The sequence below is a fragment of the Chrysemys picta genome, chromosome 1, assembly GCF_011386835.1.
Source record: "Chrysemys picta bellii isolate R12L10 chromosome 1, ASM1138683v2, whole genome shotgun sequence".
Lineage (NCBI taxonomy): Eukaryota > Metazoa > Chordata > Testudines > Emydidae > Chrysemys > Chrysemys picta.
The window spans coordinates 253424340-253445044 of NC_088791.1; the positions used below are offsets into that span (position 1 = coordinate 253424340).

Consider the following 20705-nt stretch of genomic DNA (forward strand, 5'->3'; position numbering starts at 1 on the left):
TGATTTATTCACATATTGAGTATGATGAGCAACTGTAGTGTAATCCTCCCCACGTTGCCCCTGCAATGTGCCTTGCCCATGGATCTAGAGGGACCCATCTCTAGGAGTAGGATGAGTTGGTGTAATATCCACACCAGTTTAATCTTTGCTCTCTCTACTGAGATTACTAGAAAGGGTATCTGTTAATTATAATTATTATATTGTACAGCATCTGCAATGTTCTCACCTTTGAATAAGACTCAGAATAAAGGAATACCCATCATGAAATACAGTACCACGAATTGAGTCTAAATAAGTTTATTGAAGCCGATCTACTTTGGTTTTCTGCCTCTTTGTGCAAATGTAAATAATCCAGTCCGTTAAACCTGATCCAGTTCCTTAAACCTTAATGTGTTGCTGTGCAGTTTTAGATAAGATTCTCTCTTATGAAGTTTTTTTGATAGTCTGCAGTCTAACACGCTCAGAGTGCTTTCTGCTTCACTCGTGTAAATCAGTGTACCTTTATGAAGGCAATGGAACTATCCCAATTTGCACCAGCTGGGGATCTGGACCAAGTCATGAAAATTTTCTCTGGTACCTTAAATCAGCCTGGTTTCTCAGTATTATCCCATTATGAAGATTCCCAAACTAGGTTCTGGACTGCTGAGGTCTCTCCTGTCAATATTTTTATAGTTTTATGGAGTAGAGCCATCTGTGGTAATCCACTTAATCACTGAACATCTCAATACCTGTTTTCTCAGGAGATACACAACTTTACTTTTCTCTGATATCTGCCACCTCCACCCAAGTATTCTAGATGAGTTTTTATTATGTATCAGACTATTTAAGATTCAGAGACTACTGACTACTGACTACTTTTACTTGTTTGGATTTAATAAGACATGATGTAAAATAACCAATTTAGTTGAAGTTTTATTTAAGTAAGACAATCAATTAATACTTAATACAGCACTATACAGAATACAGAAAGGAAACATATGTACCAATCTGAGACTGGAGGATTGTTGGCAGGTTACTTCACTTCTAACTAACTCCCCAAAATTCATCCCTTTATATACTATGCGTAGTTACAGAAAAGAGACAAAGAAAAAGACCAATTGATCTGTAGAACTCTTTTCATGGTATTTGGTTTACCTAATTGATAAGCTAAAGACACCTGTTTATCAATCCATTATTTTATCAATCACAAAAGATAACTGTAACTAAGTCATTATGGCAGAAATAATCTGTTAGTGTAGTTCCTGTAAGCTAAAAGGATCTTTCGATAGATCATTATCTTAATCACAGAAAACACCTGCACCATATCAATTACAAATAGTTCCTTTCTGGACATCTGGACATATTTTCCTAAGGGTCAAAGGTTAAAGTAAGAGGACACACAATCCATTATTAACAACACACTAAGGTCCCACTATAATTCAGCTTATTGATAACATTTAAGGGTCAGCTAAAGTTCAGGGTAGAAAGCAGATTGGCTAATTAAGTACAGTCCTGCTATGATTTTACAGACATTCATTAGTCTAAAACAAAACACATTAGGGTTTAAACAGCTCTTTGGCTGACAGAGAAAAGTTTCTGGGATATTGTTTGGTCAAAGTATCATGAGTTAACATAAAAATAAAATAATAAAAGATTAATATTTACCAACACTACATCTAATAAACTTAAAGTGAATCATTTTGCCCATATATTGATAACCAAATTAGAACCTATAAGTAGCGTTCCTCAATAATTTCAGTTGGCAAATAGCTATAATTTAAAGTTGTATGTTTCTTGAACTCTTAAAGGTAAGTCCCTCATTGCAGCAAGTAGGAGGAAGAGGCCCACCCTTGCCAGGTGTGTTTGCACAACTCAACTTCCAAGCTCAAATACATACAAGGGTCTCCTCTCAAACTGGCATCTTAGGTAGGACTGCACTCTTTTCCCTTCTTCCCCTCCCAGTGGAGCAAGCATTTTCATCTCTCTCCAACGTATTAAGGAACACTTTAGTTCCTACATCACCATTTGTTCATTGAAGGGAATGATTCTATAATCCATACTACTAGTTTTTCCTGAGACCTGACACGGAGCAGAGCACTCTCAACATAATTCCCTACAGATCTATTACTGTAGGCGAGCCCGCCTCCAGGTAGGGCAAGAAAGTAGCTATGACAAAATCATGTCTGTCTCATACTGCTGTTGTGAATTGTGAGCAACATAAAATACACCTCAAATTGGGTCACTCAGGAATAATCTTTGAGCGTTGGCAATGCTGCGTTCTCTATCTAATAGTGCTTTCATATTATACTGCCCCTAGAGTATAAAAAAGTCAACATGTTATGACAAGTATATGAACCTATGGAATGTTTATATGACCTACAATCCTTTGTAAATGGAATCCTCAATTGAGGAAGGAAAAAATATATACTTTAAAGAACTTGTGGCATGTTTGAAGTTATGTTTCTCTATATAAAGCATTTTGGTTTTCATGTAGTTTATTCATTAGTGCTTCATCCAGCATTTATTCAGTACAATCAGTTTCACAAGACTTATCACCAAACTTGCTGTTTTTTGAATATTCGTATGTAGGCTTGCATTATATGAGTACTAGGCAAACAAGGAAATAGATCTATAAACTGCTGCAAGTTGGCTGCTTAATGTAATAAATGCACTATATTTTATAGATATATATTAAAAAATGCTTAGTATTTATCTAGGGCCTGATCATGGGAGGTGCTAAGCACCTTCAACATTCACTGAAACCAAAGTGAACTGAGTAGGGTTCCCAACTTTTTAATATTTAAAAACCATATACTCCAGCAAGAATGCAATGCCGGAACCTCCCCCACCCGTGCCCAGCCTCTTCCCCCCAACGCCCCGCCCCTGCCCTGCCCTCCCGAGGCTCAACCCTTACCCCCTAAATAAAGCTATCAGGGGCTTGTGGTCTGTTTCAACTTTCACTGTCTGTCCATTAATATACTGATTGAATCTCTCACAGGCAAATAATATTCCTAAAAGCTCCTTCTTGATCTGTGCATATCTGGTTTCTGCCTCAGTCAGTGATTTTGATGCATAGGCTACTGGTTGCCAACAATCCTCATGCTTCTGTGAAATCACTGCACCTGACCCAGACTGTGAAGCATCTGCTGATGTTTTAATAGGCTTTCCTGGTGTATAACACTTCAACACTGGTTTTTGTATCAGTTGTTGTTTTAAACCCTCCCATGATTCCTCCTGTTCTGCACTCCAGTGCCATTCATTTTTATTCTCTATGAGTTTTCTCTAAGATGCTGCTTTGGTAGATAGATTAGATATGAATTTTCCAGCATAACCATTCCTGGGAATCATTGGACATCTTTCTTTGACTGGGGACGTGGTATCATTTCAATGGCTGAAATGTTCCTTTTATCAGGTTTTACACCTTCGTTGGAAATAATGTCCCCAACATAAGTCAGTTTTGTAACTCCTAAAACACATTTCTCCCTCTTTATTTTGAGGTTTGCAGCTCTAGTTACATCCAGGACTTCCCGAAGTTTCGGATCATGCTCTTCTTTCGTTGAGCCCCAGATGACGATGTCATCCATTGAGGTGTCAACACCATTAATAGTCTGGTTTTGTGGTACACTTCTGGTGCTGAAGAGTAAGTGTAAAAATCTGTATCTTCCAAATGGCGTATTAAATGTGCATCATTTTGAGCTTTCTTCAATTAATTTTAGCTGCCAAAAACCAGAGGATGCATCCAATTTTCTAAAATATTGAGCATTTGCAAACTGTGCCATAATCTCTTCTCTGGTTGGTAGTTTGAAATGAGATCTCTGGAACCTAAACAGATGCGTAGCTGGCTGTTACTTTTCTCCACAATGATGAGGGAGTTCACCCATTCTGTTGACTCCTCAATTTTTTGTATTACTTGCATTACTTCCATTCTTAAACTCAAGGCTGAGCTTGCATCACGGAGTGCAAATGGCACCTTTCTACATTGATGGATAATTGGATAGAACTGCTTGTTTATTCAGATTGTATGTTCACCCTGCAAGTAACCCAGTCCTTGAAACAGTCATGATATTTCCGAAAGAGTGCCTCATAGCCAGATTCAGTATGATCTTGTAGTGAGAGCACCCATTTTACCAGACTGAGTTTCTCACTTGCAGCCAGGCCTAAAATTGGTGTCATCTCCTTTGACACTACAACGAATGGGAGCCTGTACATGGTGTTTTTATGGCTGATGCTAGCAATGCACCTCCCCTTCACTGGTATATTTGTTCCAGAATAATCAGTTACTTTTATTTTTGTTGATCCCTATTTTGGTCTTATTTTCAGTCTCTCATAATCTTGTTCAGACAAAATATTAAAGTGTATTCCTATGTCCAATTTCAGTGGAATAACTGTTCCATTCACTGTAATAGGCAGTATCCAGACCCTCTTATCAGGTTTGATAGACCCCAGTACGTCTATGAAAAACTCCTCAACCAGATTGTCTTTAACTGAATGCACTTGGCCTTTCTGCATCTGGGATCTGCTGCGTTTTGCAAAATGATTATTTTCCCCACAGTTATGACAGAGTTTCCCAAAGGAAACACACTGTTTGGGGCCATGTTGTGATCCACACCTTCCACATAACTGTCTCCCTTCTAGCAGTAATTTTCATAGCGAGTGGTTCCTCTCTTTGATTTGACCTATTCTGGCTATATTCTTTTGTACTTAGTACATGGATAACCCCTTCTGGTGAATTTAGGTCTTTGGCTTGTGCTTTCACAGTTTCTGTTATCCTGCATATCTGAAGAGCTTTTTCTAAAGTTAAGTCTCCTTCATGGAGCAGTCTCTCTCTTAACACATTGTCTTTAATGCCACAAATGATTCTGTCTCTGACCAGAAACTGTCAGCTCACCAAAGTCACAGGTTTTACTGATTTTCCTTAATTCTGTGACATATTGTTCAATGGTGTCATCAGTTTTTGGCATGCATGTTAAAATTTTGTCTCTCTCAAAGGTTTCATTCCTTTTTGGCATGAAATATTCCTCAAATTTAGTCAGCATTTTAATTAACTTCATGCTTTCACCTTCTTCAAACTTAAAGTTGTTATAAATATCCAATGATTCCTCCCCAACAATGTGCAAATGATTGATGATTTCACTTTATCCTTTTTTTCTCATCTGCCGCTGTGGCTACTAAACACAATTCAGATCTCTGTCAGAATTTTTTCCAGTTCTCTGCCACATTGTGTGACAATCGCAGACTGGAAGGAGGTTGCAAGACATCCATTTTTGGCCTTTAACTCTTCTTAAGCTAGTCAAGCTACTACTGTGCTCACCAAATACATGTAAAAGCCTCTGTGCCTGGTGCTCCACTTGCTTCTCTGGTGCCTCCCTTTGTCTCTGCTTTCAGCTGCAAACACCTGACAGGAGTTAACTTCAAAATGACTGGAGCTTCCTTCTCATTCAGCACTTCTGACACCATGTAATGATCTTGGGGTTCATTAAATAACAAACTAGTGAATGAGAAAGGAATAAAACAAACGAGAGAGCATCTCTGGTGAGCTGCTGCACACAGCCATGCAGTGTTCCCAATCCCTGCCTCCAGGACACATCTCCAAATTCCCAAACTCACAACACTGTCCGTTACGAGGAAGCATCTCCAAATCACAATTTTTCATAAACATATCTCTATAGGGTACACCAAGAGTAACTCCAATGAAATCAAAGAGATCAACTGGTGTAAACTTGTATTGAAACTGTTCCTCCAACCATTTAAAAACTTGATGAGTTGGAAGTTTGGAAGGCAAAAGAGCATTACTATTGCAGGTGAGCAAGAAGATTTTTTTTTAAAGTAGCTACAGTGAAAAGCAATAGTCCTGGTGGACCATAGCAGTGTGCAACAACTACTATTACTACCAGGAGTGGAGGGCTGACGGATTCCTATACTGGCAGAATATTAGAGGCAGGAATGTGCCTAATCATCCAGCTGTGTGCACAGAATATGGCTAGGCAGTGAGGAGGTGAAGGAGTGAAGTATAATGAGTTCCTAGTATATGCTGAATTTATACTGTGTGCCATAAAACAAGCACTTTTGTAGATCAAATTAATTTTTAGAATAATAAAACTTAGAGATGGCAAAAACCATTTAATATAGCCACCTACCAATGAAAGATTGGTTTCACTATTAGCTATTACTTTGTTCAGTCCAGGTTTCAATTACCCCAAATTATGGGGCTTCTGCCAGTTTTCTTGGGAAGCTATTCAAAAGAGTAATATATTTGACCATCAGGAAGTTTTTCCTGATATTCAGTCTACATTTTCCTTGGTTATTTTACACCATTGATACTATATATACACCCTTGTACCACATTAAATCATTTCTCTCTTTTTGGTGTTTACGTCCTTCAAACACTTGTACACTGCAATCATATCTTGGCTTTATCATTTGAATCAAGATATACATATTTAGCGGATTCCTCATAAGTTAGATCTCCATCCCGTCTTTAGATTGGACGGCAAAGATTGTCTCTTTACTGTGTTTGTACACCTCTCCCCTTCCCCTTGCCACCACATATTAGGATCTGTAGGAGCTTCCATGATATTAATATTTACTATTGTTACTATCTTAATCATTTTTATTGCTTTCTCTGAATTTCTTCCAATTCATCATCTTTCTGTTATTAAGGTGCCCATAACTAGGTGCCATATTCTAGTTGCAGTTTCATCTACAGATTGACTATCATTACTGATGCAATGGCTCTATTTATTAAATTCAAAATGGGACTGTAGCAAAGGGGCGTGGCCTCCCTCCCTGACAGACGGGGAGGGGACCACAACCGCCCCCTGGTGGGCAGAACTGGGATATCCGCAGCCACCCCGCCGAAAGCAGAGGGGTGGGACAGGAACCGGAAATATAAAAGGCCAGCCCTCTAGCTCAGTGAGAGCAGAGCTGCCAGAGGAGCAGGATGTCTCTCAATGCTGCTGGAGCTCAGATCTGATGGAGGCTGCTACAATGCCAGAGACCCGGAAGGACTGCCAGAGCTGCCAGATGCTGGGGACACTGAGGAGCTGCTGCTTGCCATTTACCCCAGCGATACCAGTAACAACCCCAGAACCCAGGTACCCCCAGACTGCGAGTGTAGGAAGGAGCCCAGGGAAGCTGAATAGGGTTCATCTGTGGGACTGACTGCAAGCTGGCCAGTGTTTTGTGGCTGGATTTCCCCGTTGACCACTCTGCCGTTGTTAGGGCCTTGAGCTGGCACACATTGTAGTGTGTAGGCCTGCGTCCCCCTACCTCCTGCCATCCCACCCCTGGGGTGGTAGCCTCCCCACCTTTCGGCCCGGAAGCCTGCATTGGTCTGGTACCTGCCTGAGCTAGGATGCCAGATGGTTTGGCTGGCTCTCTCGCTAGAGAGCTCATCCCCCCCAGACTGCACTGTTGCTCTACCTGACTGTAGGCCAGAGCCATTACCTGAACTGATTGCTGCCCTGCCCTGATTGAGGGCTCCAGGCAGACAGACTCCCTACTGCTCTGCCTCACTGCAGGCTAGAGCTTTAACTGATTGCTGCCTGCCCCCCCGAACAGAGTCGCTCTAGGAGCATTGCAGTGAGAGGGTGTGGCCTCCCACCATGATGGACGGGGAGGGGACTGCGACCATCTTACAAGCACAGATTTTTTTTTTTTGCAGCTATAAAACTACAAGCTCATTTCCTCTACCATTCTTTTGTCCCTCTTGGCATTATAGCTTTCCAAGGACTTTCTTCCACTGAATATCTTTTAGTTTCTTTCCTCCAATGCACTAGTGTGCATTTTTCCAACTTGAATTTAATTTTGTAGTTTTTACTTACCACTCTAATCTCTTATGTAACCTTTTGTAGCCTTTATGTTGAAATATTCCCAATTAATATTAAATTGTTAAAGGATGCAATAAAACCCAACTTAGTTTTCAGGTTTGCGCCACTAGCTCAGTTATAGAAAATGTATTAGTAGAGGACCACTATGCAACACTTTGAATGATAAAACCAAACTTTATTCAAAAGAAAAACAATTAGTTAAGTAAACAGGCATGCAATTACCATGTACACAATACAATTATACTTGCACTCAAAGATAAAATGATATATAAGTGTGTGATCTCCACTGACAACAGAAATAAAACCTTAGAATGTTGGCACCTAATGGTACCCTTTTGATGTTAATTAGCATGCTCCACAAATTAACAAACTACTCCTTTTGTAATCCATTATAATACTACTTAACATTAAACTGCCCCTTACCATAGTTATATTTCTGCCAGCTCCTTATTGGCTTTTTACGTTACACATTATTTTAAATTAACATCTGCACCAATGTCCTTCCCCTACTATCAATATAGACAGCATTTTAATAAAGCATCCACAATTCTCAAAAACACTCATTAAAACCTTGCTCAAAACAGTTGTAACCAAAACAAATCAGCACCATAACCTTGGGTCATGTCCTTGATAACTTCAATTTCCCCACCTTACTGTCTCCAATTTATCTCTAATTTCTGCTCACATTAGAAAGTGCAGTGTCCCAAACTCCTGTACACTTAGGCTAACTTTAGGCCAAAGCCTAATTTCTACTTAGCATATTTTATAGGTTAGACTTAGCCCCCTTTTTATTTCCCTCTCCTTGTTTTTCACAAAGTTTCCCAATTTAGTATCTGCTACACATTTAATTAGTATGCTATTTACTCCCTCTCTGAGGTTAATGAGGATGTTAAATCAGATTGGGCCTCACACCAACCCCTCTGATACCCCATTAAACACCTTCTGTCTCATTTGCTCTTTTCTGAGCTGAATTACCGTGTAAGGTAAATTGTGTCAGTTACTTTGACCTCCATTTTAAATTATGGAGTGTGTGTCACAAAATCTGCCTTCATTTACAGGAGCTTTTATGGTGCCATGAAATGCTGCATGGGCAGCAAATTATTGGAATCCACATGACAGACTGTAGCCCCAGACATGTCTGGCACTCCTTTTTCTCAGTGCTTATAAATTATTGGCTTCTGACAAGCACAAGTTCTTAAGAGAGATGAAACCCAGGACTTTGTCCAAAGTAGTAAGCACTTCAAAACTGGTGCAGCATCAAACAGTTTTTATTTATGAGGAACAAAACAAGGCAATGTTTAACCTCCGACTTTTCCGGAATATCCATGGCCACTTCTAGATCACCTGGTTAACGTTATGAGCCAACTCAAGGACATAATATGGATTTCAGAACTGAGCTCACATGTCCATAGGCCACTGGAGTACTTCAGTTAGCTGAAAAGGGGGGAAAATATTACACTTCACTATTCTGGGCAAATGCTATGCATAGTAACATTACACTGAGACCCAGACATTAGAGAGAGACTCCCTCATTGCCAGCAACAACTAATCAGCCCAAGAATTTCTGAGCAATGACATCAGGCACACAGAGTCTCTGGAAGAGTCAAGTTTGATAATAAAATCAGCGGGAGAGAGATTTGGCAAACCATGTCACACATGTGCCAACCTACGTTGGCTTCCTGCAGTGAGGTTTTGGCCCTGTATTTTAAGAATGATGGACAGGAGCAGTGCTGAAGAGGAGGGTGGAGTCCTCCAGCAAGCTGATAAAAGCTGATTTATATAAATGGAAGGTTACATGGCGAATTTGTTTTCCTGTTTAATTGCTGCAGTTGTTCCTTTAGTTTATATGAATTTCCAAGAGAATTATCTCACTGTGAATCTTCATTTTTAAACGGCTGACATAAAGGATTCTGGATTGCAAATTCAGAACATTGCACCTGTAATTGCAGTGATCACCACTGGCAACTGTTTATAGGTAGAAGTGAATCCAGAAGCATTTGGATTTGGTTCAGCACTAATTTTAGGCTAGCGTTTAGTTTTCAGGCTCAAGGAGAAAGCAGTTTTAGAGTATAACTGATCAAATCTTGCAAGCTGTGTGTATGAGTTTTCCATCTCTTCTTCAAAGAGAATTTGGCCACATCCAAACAGGAAGTGGGAGCAGGCCCCCATTCTAGTTTTCACAAGACGCTGATTTTATCAGTTGTGCTGGGAACTGTGGGATAGGTTTCCAGGAAGGAAAAGTGCTTTGTGTGGGTGCAGGGATAAGTGAAATAGAATCAATAGTGTGAATGTTCTGTAATGTGCCAGTCAGATACAAACCAGTGCTAACATTTAAATTATACATGGTTCAATTCTCCAGTATCAACGAAACCCTGGAATCAATTTTCTTCTTTGTCCTGTGGCAGAAGCACACTACTTTTAATAAATACTATGCCATGTCAGAGTGCAACCCTTCTGCATTGAGTGTGGGATCTATTTGTGTCAAATTGCATATCTTAAAATGAGACAGACTTTTTTTCTTTCTGGTTCGACTCACGATAGTGTGAACCCCATGCCATGGGAGGCCATCTTGCAGAAATCAAAAACCATTATTTTCCACAGCAGATAATGAGGACTAATATGGATATTTTCCAGATTGCCACACTACCTCATTATCTCATGATACTATTGACCACACTACCTCATTATCTCATGATACTATTGAAGATGATATGCATTTGTGCTGTTAAGTCTGATCTTTAATTAAATGAGCAGTCTTAAAAAATGTTTTCCCTAAATAGAACTGCCAAACAATTGTCTCTCTCCTTAAATTCCTGAAGCCTCAGTCAATCATCAGTCAACCATTGTTATAGTTAAAACCATCTGATTACTTTACTAAACATCCTCACCTTCTCTTCCAACCCAACTGCAAATAATTAAGATAAACACTGATTCCTGTTCCACAAGCCCTTCCCTCCGCACTTTGAGCAGGATGGAACTGAGCTGCTTTGGAGCAGTGTTTGGAGCACCATTGGGAGGGGGGTGGAATAGCTCAGTGGTTTGAGCATTGGCCTGCTAAACCCAGAGTTGTGAGTTCAGTCCTTGAGGGGGCCATTTAGGGAACTGAGGTAAAAATCTGTCTGGGGATTGGTCCTGCTTTGAGCAGGGGGTTGGACTAGATGACCTCCTGAGGTCCTTTCCAACCCTGATATTCTATGATCATCAGCTAACTGGCAAATGTTTCCTTGAGGTGCCTCCAGCTCTTGTGAGAACAAAATAACCTCAAACTAGTTATCAAGCAAATGATGAAATTTCCCAATCCACCATGTCCATGAGGCTCCAGAATATGATCTTAGAGGTCTAGTTTGTAGGTGCATGCACTATTAACAGTTCTGGGAAATCAGCTTTGCTTCAGGCCCATTGCTAGTAGCCAGATCATGGTCAATGTAATGATAACATAATCCACACACTAGGATAATAGCAAGAAGGCAGTTTGTTATAAATACCATTTCATACAAGCAAAGATCCACAGTGTATCCTTTTGTATTCTATTCTAGTTGATTTAGGTTCTTATACTGCACTCATCACTGTAGTACAGGGGTTGGCAACGTTCGGCATGCGGCTCGCCAGGGTAAGCACCCTAGCGGGCCGGGCCAGTTTATTTACCTGCTGACGCGGCAGGTTCGGCTGATCGTGGCCCCCACTCACCGCAGTTCACCGTCCCGGGCCAATGGGGGCGGCGGGAAGCGGCACGGGTCGAGGGATGTGCTGGCCGCGACTTCCCGCCGCGCCCATTGGCCCTGGACGACGAACAGCTGGGAGAAGAATTCAGACTAAAAACAAACAAAAATATTCACAAAAGTGTTTATAGAAAATGTTTTGTGCTATGTTGATGGCCATACACACAGAAGTTAGATGAAAAACATAAAATGCTCTTTCTGGAAGTTGGCAGAGTAACACGACTCTATTTCTTAGAGTCCAGAAGGATAGCACACAAGAACCCACAAAACACAGAGACACAAAGCAGGCTGCTTCCAAAAACGGAGAGGTACAACTCACCCCACGTAATTCTAGGTGGGGGTGACAGGCGGACAACAGGTGAAATCAGGACTGCCAGATGCTTTTGAACAGACCTTGAAATATTTTTATTTACTTATTATCATTATTGTTGTTGTTTTTTTAATTATTATTTTCTCTGGAGTCTGGATATACCTTGACCAAGAAATTTGGACCTTGACAAAAAATAATTGACTACCCCTATTCTAGGCTGTCTGCATACTGCCACTAGGCCCCGATAACACACTTCCCTACAGAACCCTCTAGGCTCTCAATATAGTCCATTTTCCAACCAGCTCATCTCAGTATCAAAGCATCCCTAAAAATATGACTATGTTTTACAAAGACACACACACATATTTTTGCCATATTTTACTGTAGAGTTTACATTCAGAACACATTATTCTGAAAATTTACAGTGCTTATAAGCTAGTTACTATGAGCAATAAAACAGCAGAAAAAATAGATTTTATAATAGCCTTATTTATTCAATTCAACCTATATTTTCTAAGGACATAGAAATCTTTATGCTGGGAACTTTATGGGCCACAATAATATGTGAACCTGCAAAAATGTGCATGCTTGTTGCACATCAGTTAAATACAACCCTACATATCTTATGCACACTGGATGAAATTAACTTCCATGTTGAGGTCCAGGGGAGCAGTACAAGATCTGTGCAGCACTTACATCTCATTTAAGCCCTATTTTGAGAATTTAAGTGTTGCATAAACCTTGTGCTATCCCTCTGCATGCGGGTGAATTTAATCCTGTGTGAAGTCATGTTTATGTTAATAGTTACAGGTAGTGTGACTGGAAATCCATGCCCTGGAAAATCTACATGATCTTTTTGATTTCACTGCCCTCTGTGGACTCTTGTGAGCAGTCTCACATGACTGGTGTAAATCTTGCTGGATTACTCACCAGACAGCTGTTCTCTCTTAAAAAATCAAGCAAGACTACCAAAATCTCACATGGATATTCCTGAGATGACTGAACTCTTGTGGATATATCACTCAAAACATAAATTAGAAAGACAAACAAAGTATGGGTATTGAAAATTAAACTAGAGTATATCTGGTCAGGCAAAGTGCTAAAAGGAACTCTTGGTCTTCTGAGGACAAATTTTTAAAAAGGCATCAACCTAGGGCTCTTCTTTTGGGTCTACAATTAAAACTCATTTGCAACAATATTCATGGAAAGGGATCACAAAAGAAGTTCATACATAGCCAAAGCACATTCAGTTCTTTGATTCAAGTGCCTATTTATGGGGAAAATTTTGAGATACTTACACAGCTATACTGAATGCAGAACAAGTACACAGCAGCATCTGGATATCTTGCCAGCCTCTATCAAATGTATAGTAAATGCAATTTGTTGACAAAATTAAACTATATGTTGGGATTGCAAGAAATATCTTGTAAAGAATGGAAATGAACTAGGACTGAAAAGGAGCTTTGAGTTATGGGTGACTAATTTAAAAAATAATTAAGGACCTCATTTTGCAACTCATGCTCATTTTAAGCAGCACTTATTCCATCAAGTAGTCCCACTGAAACATTTTTTAAATTTAATTGGGGCTACTCAGTGTGAATGAGGGTACATCTACACTGGGAACATTTGTAAGCATTCTACTGCAGTGGTAGAGTCCCACTACAGCTACAAATGATGGAAGTTATAGTGCAGACACTAATCCTGCTACTATGGTGGTAAAAATGTCTATACGCTGTGTGATAAATGAAGGGGGGGAGAGGGGAACTTCCTTTTATGGACTCCAGCCAGCCAGTTAGCTATAAAGTCCCTCTTGGTGGCTGTTCCTTGCTTGCTTTACCTGTAAAGGGTTAACAAAGTTCCCCAGGTAAAGGAAAAGAAGTGGGTAACAAAAGAGCCAATGGGAGGGCTAGAACTTCTTTAAATGGGGGGAAATAACTTCCCTTTGTTTGTGTATTGTGCCCTCTCTCAGAAAGAGGGAAACACAGCAGGAATGCTGTGTAAGGCTTGAACCAGGTATAAAAAAATCACCTTCCATACCTAGAAGAAATAATTTGGATAGGGAATGTTTAGTTAGAGGCTATCAGGTTTATTTCTTATTTTGGCTTGTGGAGCTCCTCTGTGCTAACCCCAGATGCTTTTGTTTGCTTGTAACCTTTAAGCTGAACCACCAAGAAAGGTATTTTGGGTGCTTAATTTTTGTAATTGTTTCTTTTAAGATCTAGCAAAAAGCCTAAGTTCCAGATGTATTTTTTTTCCTTTTTGTTTTTAATAAAATTTACCTTTTTAAAGAACAGGATAGGATTTTCGGTTTTCTAAGAGGTTTGTGTATGTTGTTTGATTAGCTGATAGCCACAGCTAATTTCCTTTGTTTTTTTGCAGGGTGTGTGTGTGTGTGAAAGGGCTTGAGGGCACCCACCAGGAGGAATTCCCAAGTGCTCCTTCCTGGGTTCAAAGGGGTTTGTTTGCATTTGAATGGTGGCAGCGTTTACCAAGCCAAGGTCAGAGAGAAGCTGTAACCTTGGGAGTTTAATACAAGCCTGATGTGGCAGGTATTAATTTTTAAAATCCTTGCGGGCCCCCACTTCCTGCACTCAAGGTGCCAGAGTGGGGATTCAGCCTTGACACCCTGTCTGCATTGTTGGAAGCACTGGAGGAGTGGTGCTGGTGCATTTTCCTTGTGTAGACAAAACCGAAGTGAAATTTGATGCTTTTACTTAGATTGTAAGTTCTTAGGGTATGTTCTACACAGCAGCTGGGAGGGTGCTGCCACAGCATGGGCAGCATCTCAGACTAGCTCAAGTACAGTCCCAGCTGACCCCCCGTCCTGGAGTATGTACTTGGGCAGGTAACCTGAGCTGCCACCCATGCCATTTTAGCATGTTAACTCAAGCAGAGCCAGCACGTGCATGTCCTCCCAGCTGCTATGTAGACATGCCTTTTGGGGCAGAAACCATCTTTTTATTCTGTGTACAACACCTTGCACAATGGGATCCTGGTTCATGACTGGGCTCCTAGGCACTACAGAAAGCCAATAAAATAATAATAATATCAAGGATCAATAATATCAATGATCTGGCTTGATAACCACAGAATAGAGACAGCACAGGCAGCAGCTATATAAGATGCCCTATAGTGACTCACCCTTGTTCTGGAAGAACTGCCGCTAGGGGTTTAGTCATTCCTTGGCCTTTGTACTACACACGTGCTAATTGAAGTCGTGGCATTTGTGATGGAGATAGCCCATTCATGATGACAATATGTTCACTTTTAGATTTTTATTCAGAAGCTGTTAAAAGTTCTCCTAGTTAGAATAGGAATTCTCCCAGTTCCCTCCTAACAGGTTTTCCCTGGGACCATCTTCTATTTCCTGGTGTTTCTCTGAAAAGTCTCTCTGTAGAAAGGCTTCATAGTTGCTTCGATTCCATGGCCAAAAGGGGCCACCGGGATCATCCAGTCTGATCTTCCACATAACACAGGCCATAGAACTTCCCCAAATAATTCCTAGAGCATATCTTTTGGAAAAACATTCAGTCTTGGTTTAAAAATTGCCAGTGACAGAGAATCCATCATGACCCTTGGTAAGTTGTTTCAATGATTAATTCCTCTCCCTGCTAAATATTCATGCTTTATCTCCTGTCTGAATTTGTCTAGCTTTAACTTCATGTTATACCTTTCTCTGCTGGACTGAAGAACTTATTATTTAAATCTTTGTTCCCCATGTAGGTACTTATAGACCGTAATCAAGTCACTCCTTAACCTTCTCTGTTAAGCTAAACAGAGTGAGCTCTTTGAGTCTCTCACTATAAGGCATGTTTTCTAATCCTTTAATCATTCTCAGGGCTCTTCTCTGAACCCTTTCCAATTTATCAACTTTGTTCTCTAATTGTGGACATAGAAACGAGACACAGCATTCCACATCAGTGCCACATACAGAGGTAAAATAACCTCATTACTCCTACTCGAGACAGGAGTGCTGGAACAATTTTTATAGTGGGGGTGCTGATAATGGAAAGCACGTATTTGGTGTTTGTTATTACTACTTCAAGCCAGGGGTGTGGCAGCACCCCCCCACACCTATATTTCCAGCACTAATCACTCGAAATTCCTCTGGGTTTGCATCCAAGGATTGCATTAGTGCTTTTGGGCACAGTGTTGCACTGGGAGCTCTTGTTCAGCTGTTTATCTAGCATGACTCCCAAATGTTTTTCAGAGGTACTGATTTCCAGAGTAGAGTCCACCATCGCATAAATAGGGCCTACATTCTTTGTTCCCAGATGTATACATTTACTTTTAGCTGTATTAAAACTCATATTGTTTCCTTACACTCGGTTTACCAAGCAATCCAGCTTGCTCTGTATCAGTGACCTGTTCTCTTCATTATTTACCACTCGCCCAATTTTTGTATCACCTGCAAACTTTTTCAGTGATTTTTGTGTTTTCTTCCAAGTCATTCATAAAATGTTGAATAGCATAGGGCCAAGAACTGATTCCTGCAGGACCCCACTAGAAACACACCTGTTTGATGATTCCCCATTTACAATTGCATTTTAAGATGATCAGTTAACCATCTTTTAATCTACTTAATGTGAGCCATTTTATATTTTTCTAGTTTTTTAATCAAGATATCATGTGGTACCAAGTCAAATGCTTTACAGAAGTCGACGTATATTACATTAACACTGTTACTTTTATCAACCAGACTTGTAATGTCATAAAAAAAAGTTAAGTTAGTTTGACAGGATCTATTTTCCATAAACCCATGTTGATTGGCATTAATTATAATACCCTCTTTTAATTCTTTATTAATTGAATCCTATATTAGCTGCTACATTATTTTACCTGGGGTAGGTGTCAGACTGACAGACCTATAATTCCCTGTGTCATCCTATTTACTCTTTTAAAATATTAGCACAAATTAGCTTTCTTCCGATCTTCTGGAATTTCCCCGGTGTTCCAAGACTAATTGAAAAATCAACCTCACTGGTCAAATGAGCTCCTCAGCCTTCTTGGGTTTCACATTTATTTTGTTTTCCATCTGAAAACTGTGTGGGAACTGAAAGTCAAGCTGGGTTCTTTCTGGCTGATGCATCATTACCAGTAATCCTGACTCAGGTGAGGTGTGTTAGAGATGTATCTTAGATTCCCTTGAGTAGTACACTTCTGTGCACCTTGAGATAAAAATATCTGTCACTGATACTTAGTTAACAATTCTGCTAGGTGGTACGAGCACCAGGAAAGAACCCAGCTCATTCTCCGTTAGCTCTGCTGGCTCTGCAGTGCTAAAAGCAGTAAAAAGTCAGTAAAGTCAGCAGCTACGCATGCATTCACACAGGACAGATCTGTTGCATAAAAAGGAGCCATTTTTAGTCTTTTGTTCTGATAATAATCATGTTTTATACCCTTTGTGCAAAGGCCTACATACCACACAAAATAGTGCTTAAATGGTGCAAAGGCCTTGTGCTGACTTTGTACATTAGGATGAATTGTCGCCTTCTTTCTAGCATTTATGCACATTGCTATCTATGCCCACACTTTGTGCTTCAATGTAACTTGTGCACCAACATAGCTAAGAGTCAAACTGAGCATTCATGGTCTGTAGGAACTTGTTTAACCAGGTAAGCTAGAGGAAAGCTAAGAAGTGGGTAGGGGGAGATGTGTTAAACAGGATTCAGCTGGAAGCTGCTCTTACATCAGCGCATGAGGATCACCTGATACTTTTTTCTTCTAGTGTTGCCTGTTATGGAAAACCAGGAAAATAAGTGTCCCCTTCTCTACAATGATGTTTCTGACCTGGGAGGTTCTCTGGAATATTCCACTGTCTGGGAAGGTTGTCCTCATAGGGGTGGAAGTCATCCCAAATATTGATGTGCAGAGGGTGAAATATCTGTTGCATTCTATCAGTTTTACTGTTAATTTAATTTAATTTAAAATAAAAAATATGATTGTTTCCTAATGTCCATCCGATGAAGTGGGCTGTAGCCCATGGAAGCTTATGCTCAAATAAATTTGTTAGTCTCTAAGGTGCCACAAGTACTTTTGTTCGGTTTTTTTTTTTTTTTTTTTTTTAGGGGAATAATGACACTTAAATTGGGGGGGGGGGAATTGGGTAATTTAATGAATTGCATGTGGTTAGGGTTGTAAAGCTTAACACCACACACACACACACACACACACTTTTTTCAATTTGGGGGTTTAAACTATGTGACAATTTAAATTTATTAAAGGTTTAAACCTGGATAATTTCTGTTCTACGCTCTAGTGTTGACATAGGAATCCAAGTAAGGGCACACGGGGAACAGGAGAGTCAGCACCAAACTCTCCTCTAGTTGCAAAGCTCATTTGCTTCTTTCATTGCAGCCTAAATATTCATGTTAACACTCTCACTGTCACCTGTGACACTGTGACAGACATCATACAACCAAATTCTGGCACCTCCTTCATTGACCCTAGTGTGGGCTATAGGAGCACTGCAATTTGCTCCCATTACTCTGTTTCACTTTCTGTAAGGGGAAACAAGCCAGACAACTTCCCTTTTCTTGGAGGTGTGGAGAATCCGAAATGTATTGTTCAATACTTTATGGCTCTGATCCCTGGCAGTGTCAGGAATCTAACAGAGTATTTCTGAGTGCTACCAAGTCTAGACACAGATTTCAAGAACACTGACCATTTTTTTCTGGCCTAAATGTGTTAAAATTAGCAACACTCACCAATACTCCTAAAGCCCTTAGTGAATTTTTAAATATGTATATTGCTAAGGTGTTCTAAGTTTAAAAATTATATATACAATGTACCCATGCACATTACTTGGATCCATACACAGCTAAAATTTGTCTCTATTAGACATATGCATACACAGTATATGGAATAGTAGGGTCATGATCTGTGCCTCTCCTGCACAAGTGTGTTGTGCTAGGGCAGCAGTTCTCAAACTGTGGGTCGGGACCCCAAGGTGGGTCGCAACCCCATTTTAATGGGGTTGCCAGGGCTGGCTTAGACTTGTTGGGACCCAGGACCAAAGCCCAAGCCCAAGGGCTTCAGCCCCGGTTGGTGGGGCTCAGATTACAGGCCCCCTGCCTGGGGCTGAAACCCTTGGGCTTTGGCCCCCTGGCCTGGGGCAATGGGGCTTTGGCTACCCCCCGCCGGTTGGCAGGGCTTGGGCAGGCTTAGGCTTCGGTCCCCCATCTTGGGGTCCTGTAGTAATTTTTGTTGTCAGAAGGGGGTTGTGGTGTAATGAAGTTTGAGAAGTTCCAGGGCAGGATCGGCAACCTTTGGCATGCGCCTCGCCAGAGTAACCACCCTGGCGGGCCGGGCCGGTTTGTTTACCTGCCGCGTCCGCAGTTTCGGCCGATCGTGGCTCCCACTAGCCACAGTTCGCTGTCGCAGGCCAATGGGGGCTGCGGGAAGCGGTGCGGGCCGAGGGAGCAGTGAACCACGGCCAATAGGAGCCGCGATTGGCCGAACCTGCAGACCCGGCAGGTAAACAAACCGGCACCCTGGCGAGCCACGTTCCAAAAGTTGCCGATCCCTGTGCGAGGGGAACAGATTGGTCTCCCACTCCCGCAACATTCCTTCCAGATAATGAAACCATAAGGCCTTTGCAGCCAGGAGAAGGCACAGGGGAAGGAAGGGACACTCCAGAATATAAGCAAAATTACTAGGTGTAGCCATTTAAGAAGATGCATTTTAAAAAGACCCTGATAGTATTTATCTTTATTATAAAGGATTAATAATCACAAATATGAAGAATGCTCTAAATTACTCTCCACCCCAAGTAAATCATTGTCTACCTCGCCCCATTTACAGGTTAGGGATTGCTTACCATACAAGTGAAGTAGGCTTCAGCTCCAGAGAAGCCCACTTCTTTGGGCCCTGATTTAGCCAAGCACTCAAGCATGTGCTTAACTTTAAGCATGTGAGTAGTCCCTGTATTACTCACATGCTTAAAGTTAAACATGTGCTTAAGTGCTTTGCTGGATCAAGGCAATAGTGAACTGCATTGTGATAAAACTCTGGGTTTTGGTGAAGTGGAGTGAAATTCGTGAATTGCTTCAATACTCCTTTCTCTAATAGTACGCTTCACCATAAACTGGGAGATGCTTTCACCATAAGTGCCGACTTCTTCTGGCGCCGGTGGGTGCTCGACCCCTCTCTGCCCCCAGCCCTGCCCTGACTCCACCCTCCTGCCCCACCCCCTCCCGCCCCTATTCCAACACCTTCCCCAAAGTTCTCGCCCCAACTCCGCCTCCTCCCTGCCCCTATTCAACTCCTTCCCCAAATCCCAGCCCCGCTTCTTCCCCGACTCCTCCCCTGAGCGTGCCATATTCCTGCTCCTCCCCCTCCCTCCCAGAGCTTGTTACAGCTGTTTGGCAGCGGCAAGCACTGGGAGGTAGGCGGAGGAGCTGGGACGCGGTGTGCTCAGGAGAGGAAGAGGAGGAGGAGGCGGGGAGCTTGGCTGCCGGTGGGTGCAGAGCACCCACTAATTTTTCCCAATGGGTGCTCCAGCCCCGGAGCACCCACGGAATCGGCGCCCATGGCTTTCAGTCCAGCATAAATGGATCGATTGATGCTAATCAATTCAAAGATTAATCACCTCCCTTGCCTCTTCTGCTGTATCTGGGAAAAGAAGTTGCCCATATCTGTTGGGGGAGGGGTAAGGATCGTTGTCTTGCTGCAGCTGCTCTCAGGGGATCAGAGAGCAACCAGGTTGGGTTTGCTGAAGCTGTTTCCAGCCACAGCCATAGCCCCATTGCCCCCTGCAATTTTAAAGGGTGAAAAAGCCAGGACTGCTGGAGTGAAGAGGAGAGGGTAGTTTGCCAGGTAGGGCTCCCTCCTGTTATAATGAAACTCTGCTTGTAGTAAAGTTTTCTT

The 20705-nt window shown here is 41.4% G+C and overlaps 1 protein-coding gene across 2 annotated transcripts in view; it reads left to right on the forward strand.

Moving 5' to 3' along the window:
- Positions 1–6930: 6930 nt before the first annotated feature.
- Positions 6931–20705, forward strand: part of METTL21C (methyltransferase 21C, AARS1 lysine) — a 58455-nt gene continuing 44680 nt past the window's right edge. The window contains exon 1 of one of the 2 annotated variants that reach the window (XM_008171651.4): positions 6931–7073. In XM_008171651.4, the coding sequence (XP_008169873.1) occupies positions 6952–7073 (122 nt within the window). In that variant the 5' untranslated portion in view covers positions 6931–6951. Of the gene's footprint in view, positions 7074–18992; positions 20655–20705 lie in introns of those variants that run through there. The other variant, XM_024108246.3, reaches the window with a different exon arrangement.